The 12,574-nt window shown below is 42.6% G+C and overlaps 1 protein-coding gene across 3 annotated transcripts in view; it reads left to right on the top strand.

Annotated features, from left to right (window-relative positions):
• Positions 1-12,574, top strand: part of LOC137377143 (protein kinase C-binding protein NELL1-like) — an 828,881-nt gene that overhangs the window by 395,710 nt on the left and 420,597 nt on the right. For 2 of the 3 annotated variants that reach the window (XM_068046502.1, XM_068046503.1), the window contains exon 13: positions 5,114-5,239. The exons of the other annotated variant lie outside the window; for it this stretch is intronic. In XM_068046502.1, coding sequence (XP_067902603.1) covers positions 5,114-5,239 — 126 coding nt within the window. The remainder of the gene's footprint in view (positions 1-5,113; positions 5,240-12,574) is intronic. 3 annotated transcript variants of the gene reach the window in all.

The raw sequence follows: 12,574 nt of genomic DNA, 5'->3' as shown, positions 1-12,574 counted from the left end.
CTTTTTTATGGTTTTATCACACTTCTGGAGAATTATGTAATTGACCCCCGAGGTATGTGTCACTCTCACAAGAAGTGCAGTGACAAAAGTACAGAAAATAAACTGAAGAGTCAAAAAATTAGAACAATTTAAAAAGAATTGTTACATTTGTTTTCAACAAGATGGAGGACACAGTCACATGACAAATACCACCTCCGGCACTAAAGTACACATCCATGTCTGCAACAACTAAACCAATTAAAACTCCATCTACATGGATGTGAGCGATGCACAAAACGAGCTAAAACAAACACTCCAAAACTCTACATCTCCAGCTATCCTTCACCACAATAGAGAGTGAACAGCCCTCATAGTTTCAAAATAGGGCCATCATACAGCCCATCAGGAACTGAAACCTAAAGTCACATAGGCAAAAGTAACACTTAATGAGCTTACCTTTAAAGGTAATTGTTTTGAAGAACAGTTTCCAGTTCAGTTGTCAAGTCATCAATATTAGTCTGGACTTTCCAGCCACATGGTCAACATCGAAAGCCATCTTGAATTATAGCACAAGGCTGAGAGAGAGAGAGAGAGAGAGACTAGTTCCAGCTAACATTTGCACCCTGCTGAGACAAGTAGAAAGCCTAGTGTAGCAGAGAAAAGAGAGTGCCTTTTAAACTACTCCTCCACCTGTGACAACTGAACTAAGAATATCAGTACCATCTTCAAACTGAAGTGAACCGCCAAAAGTCTTCAGCAACCCAGCAATCATCAGACAATCAACAAACAGGCCTGTAACTTTAAAATTCACCTTCCGACAGGATCCCACAGGTTTTCTTGAAACAACAGGCTTTTACACCTTGGCCGCTTAACATCTCTTACCTTCTATCTAGCTGTTCTTGAGTGCGTGAGAGAGTGAATGCATATGTGGGTGGTGTTGCGAACATTTTGGGTGATTATTGTTGAATAAATATTTAATCTTCTGTTTTAAACTCATGAGAAAACCTGTCATTGTCTGTTTATTTGGCCAACAAAATACAGGGATTGAAGCACTAATTTAAACAGAAATACTGTCTGTGATCAGTTGGGAGGTGAACAGTGGAAACCAGCCACACAATCACCCACTGTTCCATAACATATGCATGTTATAAACTCTAAATGGTACAACAAAGCTGCATACAAGAACAGAACAGACCTACAACTATCATTTAAGTTCAGGATGTACAGCAAGTTGCAATTAAAAATCATTGTAATTGTCGAAAACCCAGTAAAATATGTTCCAGATGTAATGGGGTTGAAATTGGCCTTAGGCTGTGTTGTAAAACAGGTGCTCTTGGATTAGTAGTCACTTGTATGCAGTGCCTGATATTTAATTCCATTGACTGCAATGAAACTGAATATAGCAGGCAGCCGATCCGATACCACCTGTTTTGCGCCACTCCCCGAGACCCAGTCTCTTCTTGCACTTATTACTGGATATAGCACTGGTACGATCTGGACAGATTTGTTCCCAGTGTGACATGTAAAACATTATTTCAGAATCTGTCTTGTGAAGTAATGATGTCATAACTGATGAATATATAACTTCTTAAGTATTAAATGTTCTTTTAACAGCAAACAGGAGATTAATCATGTTAGTCACTGTAACTTGATTATGCTTAACCCTCGTGCCCTTAAATAAAGTATTAATTATGTTCGGTTAACCTCAACCATTGTAACTTGATGACAATTAACCTGGCATCTTAAAAGTAAAACCCCATAGGATAAGGCCAGTTCTTTTTGAGTGTGCAGTGATGCATTTACCATGTGATAGCTGATTGTAATTGTAGCAGTAGTCCACCAGAAATGGAAGGATTTATTTGTCTGCTGTACAAGCTGTCTGTTTATAAATTGTCATAGTAATAAATCAGTGAAGAGTTTTTTTTGTTCATTGGATAAAGTGGGGTCCTTGAACTAAAGACCATCAGTAAATAGCTTTGGACATTTTGTTTGCGGCATACAGAAAGTCAGTAGTGTCATAACTCAATACTAGGAAAGATTCATTGAATGAAGTATTGCTTCTTGATTCCTTACTTTGGTCTGGATTTGAAGAATATTTTTACACTCCTGCCCTGCTCATGTCTGTGAAGGGACCTTAAACAACTTTTGTGGCCCTCATTTACATATGTAAGGGTTTTAACACTTGGAAAATGGCTTGAAAATGGCCAATTTTGAATCGGAGGTATTTCAGATGTGCTTGGGGAACAGGACATTGGTCCCTGAAATTGGGCCTTATTTCCCTGCTAACGTTCGTACAAATGGCACAGCGAGGTACAAATTTTGCTCACAACATGTTTGCCTTCTTTTAATTGTTTGGAGAGACAGAGGACTGAATTTTCCCAGCCCTGTGGAGGTGGCTTTGGAGGTTGGGGAAGAAGGGGGGGGGGCCGAAAGTTTGGGGGGGCCTTGGAAATTTGTAGTGACGTGCGGCGGCTCAACTCCACAACGTCTTCTCGCCTACTAGCATTTTCCGGGAGGTGGGCTCCCAGGAGCAGTGGCTAATCCACATAGCAGTCATGGGTAACCAACTAAGGCACTTAAAAGAGAAAATAGTCCTATTTTTGGACAGAATTGAAATTTTGTGAAAAGTGCATGGGCCCCCTGCTTTGTCTGCTCCCCAGTAGGCAAGAAGAGGCAGTTCCACAGCGCGAGATCGGAGCCTCGTAACCTCTATGGCCGTTGAAGAGCTCATCAGTAGCAAATGGCAAGGCTGCTGTCTGCCCATATTGCAGTCTTGCCGTTGAGTTCTGAAATAGTGGAGATGGATGTCTTTGATGGCCATATATATTTAACATTTCAGCCGCTCCACAAATGTGGATGGTGGCTTCAGTGCTTCCCTGCCTCTCCATCAATCTGGCCCTCAGCAGTGCTCCCACTAGTCTCAGTGTGAGCTGCTGGCCTCCATTGTAGTCGGCTATGTTGTCCTGCGCTCCCGCCTCTGTAACCCAGTCACTGTCACTAATTGGACAGTGAATAGGGCGACGGCCTGATAATTGTCTGCCTCCTGTAAAATGAGGCCTTCGGGTATATATCTGAAATGTATGGAATCGAGACCCGGAAGTGGTCCTGACATCAGGTTCCTGACATTCATGGGAACTAAACGCCTGCTCGGGTCTGCAAATGAGACCTGACCCGAGCCCGACAGAACTTCATCCGACCCCGAGCCCGACCCCGACCCGGCCTGAGTCCTTCCATTTTTTCCCGCGCCCGACCCGACCTGATCCAACCATCAGTTAACTTACCTTCCATTTTTCATTTTGTTCCTTACCTGCACAAGCTTAAAATAAATGTAACAAAACCACCTTTAAAGTCCAAAGAGTAAATTGACATTAGAGTCACTTACCTGAGGTGGTGATAGAGCGTGTCCGATCTGGCTTAACCCGACCCGAGCCCGAATGCCAGACCTGGAAGTGCGATCCGACCTGACCCGACCCGACACATGTCGTCGGGTCCCATCGAGGTCGGGTTGGGTAGCAGGCCTTGAATGGGAACATTCAGCTGGGAAGATCTTTTGTTTTGATCATGATGAATTTACATTGCAAGGAATACAGTAGGTAGGATTGTCATTGTCTTTGCCAATGTTCTAATGTAATAAGGCAGGCAGGAGAGCAGAATTGGATGAGGACCCATAGCACCAGATATCCCATTCATTTCTGCACATGCAGCAATATTCCAGTGTCATTTCTGTCTGAGACTAGGGAGGCCTGCTCCAAATATTGGTTGGGGTACTCTTAAAAAAAAAAGCACGTGTCACATTTTCCATCATTGGAGCTTGAACAATGTTTGATGTTAAAAACACCAGCAATCAGTAGGGGCCCAGCGTTGCCAGGAGAGGGGCAATGCCAGGAACAATTCCAGTGCTCTAAGCAGGATCCAAAACAGAATGGAAGACAATGGATCAGCAGTTCAATGTCAGTAGAATTGGCCAATACATTGGAAGCTACAAAATATATGCAACGACGGAGGCTTCCCTTCCCTGTCTCCTTTAAGCTGCAGCAGGCATCTGATCCTTACAGCATTGACCATTTTCTGCCAACCACCCCCCCCAAAAAAAAAACACTATCACCGTCAGGAACAGTTATTTTCCCAGTGCAGGTATGAACCTTGCTGAAAAATGCAATCATGGTTGACCCCAGGAAGTTCACCGGATCTGTGGTGGTTCACTTGGACAGTTGGAAGTCATGCTCCATAACACAATCGGAGTGCAAAATGCATGACTAATGTATTTTTATGTAAAAAACTTATTTGTTTGCCATCTTCCCCTCCCCCCCCCCCCCCCCATTCCCTCTACGAATGTGGATTGTTCCAAGTTATCTGAATTAAAAGTGAAAATATCAGCCATGCAGCAAATGGTCAGTGACAATGAGAATTTAGGATAGGATTAAAGCTGCTTGATAGGAACCTTATCTAGTCCACTCACACAACCTGGCATTGCGTGCAAGTATCTGCTACAAACACCTTAGACACTTGCTGCTAAACCATAGGAGAAATCTGATGAATCTGACAGATATGTTAACATAAGATGCAAAAGAAAACTGTTCACAAAATACTCCTGAGCCCCTTTCTGTCAGTTTACTTTCAGCTGCCAGCAGCAAAAGCACATGAATTATACACCTGGAAATTACTCTGAGTGATGTCATTTTGAAGCCACTTAATGTGCTGGTATCAAATTCCTCCTCTACAGTTTTTAAGGAGACATTAATCCATTTGGAATAAACTGGTACTGCCTCTGTTAAAATAATAGAGAGGAATGTGAGAAGAGCACATTTAATGCTGTACAATAATATTGATGACAGTAATTTACAGGCTATAAAGGCGATCAGAGCAAAGCCAGCAAGATGTCCCACTGTGTGTGCTTTGACATTATCGAAGTCAAAGACTCGGATTTAATTTGCCTTGCCTTCTTATTATACTTTAAAAGAAAATCTGGTGCCACTACACTCAAGTCTCCTTATTTACAGTGACACAGAATTTGCAACCCTGCTGACAGATCTTCAATAACTTAATTGCTGATAGCCACATGTACTATTACATTGTACCCATCACCCTTCAACTTGTAATCTTTAACTTTTGTCTGCTCTCCATTTTGTTACAGATAAAGATGAGTGTGCGAATGGCACACACTACTGCCATGCAAACACTGTGTGTGTGAATTTGCCTGGATCGTATCACTGTGACTGTCTCCCAGGATACACCAGAGTTGATGACTACTCCTGTACAAGTAAGAGCAGTCTAGGAAAACTAAGGGTTTACGGAGCAGATAAGTTTCAAAATGGCAAGGCATTGATGAATATGCTTTGGAAACTAGCCCAGCTGGGGAGAATTAAGCATTCTCTCCAGCAGCAGCACAAGAAAGCCCAAGATAGATGGTTCCCTATTCCTGCTCTTTAGTAAATCAGAGCAGTATGTGACCCAGCAGAGAGGGAGTTGGACTCCTGCTAATGCTGAGAGTCTTCTGTCTATGGTTGCCTTTCAGTTGTGATACCGAACACATATCCGTGCTTTAGAATTTGTATTTGCCATTCCTAAGTAAATGTTGGTCAAGTTTAAATAAGAAATAAGCAGTTTCAAATAAAGTGCCCTACTGTTGGTTGTCTGGGTGAGCTGTGGGGTGTTTTATTTAACTTAGGTTTCTTTCAGGGATAGCGTGTGACTCAAATGTAGAGGGAAGTCAGCTTTTAGCTGCGCAAATATAACTTTCTTATTTCTGTTATCAGAAGGCAGCAGAGAGCCCCAGGGAATCATCAGCTTCTTCTCCCCATTTATATGTTGCCCTGGAAGAAGCAGAGTCTTCTGTTGCTGCGTGTAGCTGACTCAGTTAGTTGAGAAGTTTACACATGGGTAGTGTTCTGTCATTCTCAGCATTTGAAAACTGATGTGTTGAACATTAAATTACACCTTACTCATCTTTCAAAATGTGAGATGTGCATTGCAAGTTTAGTGGAGTAAGATCTTAGTATTAGTAACATGCCACAAAAAGAATTTGCCACATCTGTAAAAAAAATGGTCAAATTGTTCCCAGCAATGGCTCCTCTATAGTGCATTCCATTTGAGAACCAGATGAAACTAGAAAACTAAACACTAAACCTTCCTGTTTGTACAGAGTTTAAAATATTTTCTTTCATCGCGTTTCATTGCAACTTCATCATGGCTTCCCCCCACCGAATCCTGTCACCTTGAGTGAAGAGGATGTAATGAGGTGTAATCCTCATGAGAATTGAGACACCCCTCCTCACATCTCAATCTTCAAAGACCTGCTCACTCACTCACAGACACACACAGACACACTGACACTCATATATACATACACACAGATTCATACACATACACTTTCAAACACACACACACATTAATACACACACTCACACCCTCACACACTACTCCTCCTTCCATTCACCCCCATTGAAAATAAAAAGACTGATATAAGAAACAAGGAGAGGTACTTTACTGAAAATAAACTTTTTAACAACATTAGCCACAGAATCTCATTAATGTCAGATGCAGGACATGTTACCATTTTTTGTTTTCTCCATAAAATAACCATCTTTGAAGTGTACTTGTACATGATTAACATTTACGTAAATTACTGAAGATGTTATACGTATCTCAAAATAGATTTTTGGCACATTTAACAATCAGATTGTTCAATAACACTATTGCAAGTCACACCTCTCAATACCACTTAGAGCTTGAAGAGTGAGATTGTATAATAGAATTTGTGCCCATTAAAAGAGGATGGTAACACAACTGGCGGTTACATGTCACAAGTGCTTTTAATGATATCATTTGTATCATTACTGATTGTCTGATTATCATTCATTTGATGTTTGCTGCACCATGCTCTGCATGATTGATTGTTATGTTTCCTGCATAGCAATAGTGACTACACCAAAAACAGTCTGTTGGTTGGAAAACAGGGTTGTCCAATATATGGCCTGCGGGCCAGAATCCAGCCATCTGATGGTTTCCATCCAGCCCGCCAATCTGCCTGTTGCTCAGCTCTGACTGACCACTCCCATGTATGTCAGACAGAGGATGTAGGCGGAACCTATGTTTCACGGGCTGGGGGACCCCCTCTATGATTGGTCACTCCCTGTGACTGACAGGGGCTGCCCAGGCAGCATTAGCGCTGATTGGTGGAATTCGGCATAGGCGCCCTGGGAACGGCCGCCCTGCTGCTTTCGTGTGGTTTAGTAAATGTCCTGTATCCTGCACACTGGGCAGATTTCAATCTCCACTCGCCCCAACATAAATAATAAAGGCATGGTAAGTAACCAGTTGTGGGAATGGCTGCTGTGAGAAACACTGAGCAGGGAGCGGGTAACGGGAAGTACTGAGCGGGGAACACTAAGCGGGGAGTGGGGAACATGGAGCAGGGTGTGGGGAACACTGAATGGGGACTGGGGAACACGGTGCAGGGAACACGGAAGGCATGGGAGGAGACAGAGAGAGAAGGGGGAGAGAGAGACGGGGGGGTTGGTGACGGAGAGAGGTTCAGAGAGAGAAGGGGGTGGGGGGGAGAAAGAGAGTCATAGAGCCATTTACTTAAGGCACAGAAGGAGGTCCTTCAGCCCATTGAGTCCATGCCGGCTCTCCACGCAGCTATGCAGTCAGTTCCACTCCCTCGCTCAATTCCATAGCCCTGCAAGTCTGTTTCTCTCAGGTGGCCATCCTCTTGAAGTCATTAGTCATCTCCGTTTCCACCACCCTGTGGGCAGCGAGTTCCAGGTCACTACCACCCGCTGTGTAAAAAGTGCTTCCTCATATCCCCCTTGCATCTTTTGCCCAAAACTTTCAATCTGTGTCCCATAGTCCTAGAGATGGGAGAGGGAGAGAGGGGTAAAGAGAGACAGAGACACGCACAGAGAGAGCACGGGGAGAGGGGGGAGAGAGATCAAGGTCTCTCCTGACAGATGAAAATCTATCCGGAATACTCTGCATCACTACATCAACTGTGCGGGCAGAAATTGACTACTTATGCAAGCAAAAACAATTCTATGTATGTCACTAAATCAGCTTTCAATATAGTGATGAGAAAGTAAACCTTCTCATTTAAAGTTTCTTCACAAAAATGCACATTTGTTGTTGTTTTTATTAGTAAGGTAAATTTTTAATGCCTTTATCTTTCAAAATGTTCTCACCGCCCCCATTCCCCCCACCCCCTGTCGGGCCAAGCAAAAATTGTAATTCAGCCCTCTGCCTGAAAAGGTTGTACAACCCTGTTGTAAAACATTTTATGATGTGTTTAGAACACAATAAGGCACAATGCAGATGCAACTCCTTTCCTTCCTTCCTTCCAGCCAATCCTCCCTCCCATTTGTGGCTGCATATGTAAATTAGAATAGAATTTAGTAACAACAACAACTTGTGTAGGAAAAAGAACCTCAAACATTACATGAAGAAAAAGGGAATGAGGAATTTAAAAAATAGTCAAGACAAACAAGAAGAGTGGGGAAATACAGTTTAAGGTGTGATGTTGATGAGTTGCCACACACTGTTGTACAACGTGTTAGATTTCCTGTGTTTTCTTCTGTTTGCTAATGTTAGTGCAAACTGTCAACATCAGTAGAAAATAAGGAAAACATTTCCTGGTGTCACAGATAGATGAGAGATAGTGTAGATGACTTCCACTTTTCCCCTCTCAACTGACCATGGATAGTGTATTTAGTCCCTGAGTGTTTTACTGGTCAAATAAACAGACAAATGACAGGTTTTCTCATAGGTTAAAAAAAAAACTATTTATTTAACAATGCCCAAAAATATTTGCAACCTTACCCACTCACTTATGCATAAGCATGCACACATAAGAAAAGATAGAGATTAAAGGCCTGCTCGGGTCTGCAAAAAAAACCACGACCCGAGCCCAACAGAACCACATCTGAGCCTGAGCCCAATCTGGCCTGGGTCCTTCCATTTTTTCCCTCGCCCGACCCGACCTGTCCCGACCATCGGTTACCTTCCATTTTTCATTTTGTTGCTGATCTGCACAAGCTTAAAATAACTGTGACGAAACCACCTTTCTAGTCCAAAAATTACATTAACATTGGAGCCACTTACCTGTGATAGAGCGTGTCCGACCCGGTCTGACCCGAGCCCAAATGCCGGACCCGGAAGCACAACCTGACCCGACCCGAGGGTCAGGTAGCTGGCCTTTGATAGAGATTAGAGGATAGCACGCATTTAAGACTGATTATTGTAAAGATTTCACTTTGAAACCTTCTTGGTACTCCCGGAGGGAATTCTAACAGCATTGCAGGCCTGTTGATCCTTGTCTTGGTTGACTGAAGTATTGCAGACTCCTTTGATTAAGAACCGCTCAAAGTCGATGGACAATCTTGTTAAAATTTCTCAGATGGGGAGTTTTCAAGGTCAATTCTGCAGTCTGTGCCTCAGTGGTTGAAAGATGTTGCAGACAGGGTCCTCTTCTTTGCTGGAATGGATCTATCAACCTCTGGCTTTCTCTCTCTCTCTTTCTGCCTGTCTTTCAGAGAAATCTCTTTTTTAGTCAAGTGACCATGGATGGTCTCTCCTGGTGTGTTCATATAATGTCTTTGTACGCATGGCTGTTGTTACACAAAGGGGTTTGAATGTGGCTTATCTTGATAAAAGTAGTGTTATTATCTCTATTAGCTCCTATTGTCTTAGCTTTGCATCCTAAAGTCACTCTGTTTGTGAAGGTCTTTGTCAACCCAATTCCTAAAGATAGGAGCCATTTAACATTGAAGGCCTGTTTAACATATTAATGTGCCTTCCCCAGATGTGATGATGAGTTTCGTCTTCAACAGACACAATGTATATGATGTATATTTGCAGTACAGGAGGGGTCACTTGACCTTTTAGTCCATCTTGTCTGCATCAAAATGTGTCAGTTTTTCGAAGTTTAGTTCATCAGTTCGTTTCTATCATTTAGAATTGCTCCAGTTCACTTTCTAGTCTATAACTGATCCTGACTCTGGCCTAATGTTTGAGTAGACTCATGTAGTGCAATTTCCTGATGGATGTTCAAGGAGATGGGGAATATATGATGATATGTTTCTATTGTAAACCTGCTTGAGGTTCTGCAATACTGCTTAGGTTGTGGTGCACAGATCTTGTTGGAAGGGGAGTAGTTCCACAGCAGCTTGAACAACATAAGAACATTGACCTGTGTTCTTCCCCTGTGGTTGGATAAAGTCACAACTGATCACATCTAACAGCAAGACACTTTGAGTAGAGTCACAAGAGTTTTGGTTTTTTTAAACTAAGAGGTCCATGTGCCTTTAAGACCGAGAAAAAAAGACTTTCTGTGAACACTGAATGCTGACTTTGTGTTTGAAGTATGCAGACTCTAAAACTTGTATCCAAGCAACAGGAAGATTTATGACTGTCTTGTGACTTGGTTGTTGAAAGCTTTTAGTTTCAGTTTAGCAGAGTGAAACAGATCAGGGAGCAGAGAGCAGCGAGTCGTGAACTGTGGCTGTGATTTGTTGATAGACCAGAGAAAAGACCTACTGTCTCTGCAAATTAAGCCTTGCATCTGTTAGAAAGAAATACTCCATTTAAGGTGTGGTTTTGACCTGCCTGAAGAGACAGAAAAGACCCAGGAAAAGAGGAGTTGCTGCACTCTGTAGAAAAACATTGCTTTGCTGAGAGGAAGCCGTGCATTGTTAAAGGTAACAAATTCCTATTGCCTCCAATCTCTGAAAAATCTCTGTCTCAAGAGTGATTCCTGGTGCCTTTTGTGTTTTTGTGAGATCCTGACATCTCAGGAATGTTTCTATTGTTAGACTGCTATTTAGAAATCAAAGTAGACCTGTTGCTACACCTTTTTGCTGAAAGATCTGTGTGACACCTGCTGCAGGGGAATTGCCTAAAATGCCTATCTATCCAAGCTTGTTCATTAATCTCGCCTGGAGAGACTTTGAGTGGTATCTGACTATTCGACTCTGGGACACCTCACTGATCTGTAAATATCCTACTAAACTGTGACAACCAAATATTTATTATTCCTAGAAACTGTTACTACTCAAAACACCCTTTTTTCCTGATTAACCGATTTTTGAATGTATGTGTGTGTGGATGAGGGTTAGGAAAAATAAGAAATTATAAAATCTTTTCATACATATAGATTTATCTCATTATCGTTTAAAACTTGGTTTATTAACAAATAGTTAATTTTGTTGTTGTTTAAAGAAACCTGGTTTAGTGTGCTTTATTCTGAGGGATAAATAAATTGTTTAATTTGGCTATTTTCTGGTAGGTAGGAAACTTTACTAATATGCTGTGACCTGTGGAGTAGCGGGACTGCATTACTCTTGCCTTAGTCATAACAGTAGAAATTGCTGTGAGGGCTACTTTTAACATATGGTTAACACATTTTGGTGATTTATTTTTACTTGTTCATGGGATGTGAGCGTTGCTAGAAATGCCAGCATTTATTGCCCATCCCTAATTGCCCTTGAGAAGGTGATGGTGAGCCGCCTTTTAGAACCGCTGTAGTCCATGTGGTGTAGGTACTCCCACAGTACTAATAGGAAGGGAATTCCAGGCTTTTGACCCAGCAACAGTGAAGGAACGGTGAAATATTTCCAAATCAGGCTGATGTGTACTTTGGAGCGGAACTTGCAGTTGGTGGTATTCCCATGCGTCTGCTGCCCTTATTCTTCTAGATGGTAGAGGTCGCGGGTTTGGAAGGTCCTGTCAAAGGAGCCTTGGCGAGTTGCTGAAATGTATCTTGTAAATGATACACACTGCTGCCACTGTGTACCGGTGGTGGAGGGAGCGAATGTTTAAGGTGGTGGATGGGGTGTCGATCAAGCGGACTGCTTTGTTTTGAATGGTTTCGAGCTTCTTGAGTGTTATTGGATCTGCACTCATTCAGGCAAGCAGAGAGCATCACACTCCTGACTTGTAGATGGTGAACAGGCTTTGGGGAGTCAGGAGAAGAGTCACTCATTACAGAATACCCAACCTCTGACCTTCTCTTCTAGCCACAGTATTTTTTGGCTGGTCCAGTTAAGTTTCTGGTCCATGGTAATCCCCAAGATTTTGATGATGAGACATTCAGCAATGGTAATGTCATCAAGGGGAGATAATCTGATTCTGTCTTGTTGGAGATGGCCATTGTCTATCACTAGTTTGGCATGAATGCAGCAGGACTACAGAGCTTTGATCTGATCCATTGGTTGTGGGATTGCTTAGCTGTGTCAAGGCATGCTGCTTCTGCTGTTTGGCATGTATGCTGTCCTGTGTTGTAGCTTCACCAGATTGGCACCTCACTTTTAGGTATGCCTGGTGCTGCTCCTGGCATGCTCTCTTGCACTCCTCATTGAACCATGCTTTTGGTCCCCTGGCTTGATGGTAATGGTAGAATGAGAGATATGCTAGACCATGAGGTTTACAGATTGTGACTGAATACAATTCTGCTGCTGCTGATGGCCCACAGTGCTCCATTAATGCCCAGCTTTGAGCTGCTAGATGTGTCCTGAATCTATCCCATTTAGCATGATGATAGGGCTGCACAACATGCTGGAGAGTATCCTTAGTGTGATGATAGGATTTTCTCTCCATAAGGACT

The sequence above is a fragment of the Heterodontus francisci genome, chromosome 14, assembly GCF_036365525.1.
Source record: "Heterodontus francisci isolate sHetFra1 chromosome 14, sHetFra1.hap1, whole genome shotgun sequence".
Taxonomy (NCBI): domain Eukaryota; kingdom Metazoa; phylum Chordata; class Chondrichthyes; order Heterodontiformes; family Heterodontidae; genus Heterodontus; species Heterodontus francisci.
The sequence above is the reverse complement of the archived record's forward strand: the minus strand, read 5'-3'. Positions and strand labels throughout refer to the sequence as shown.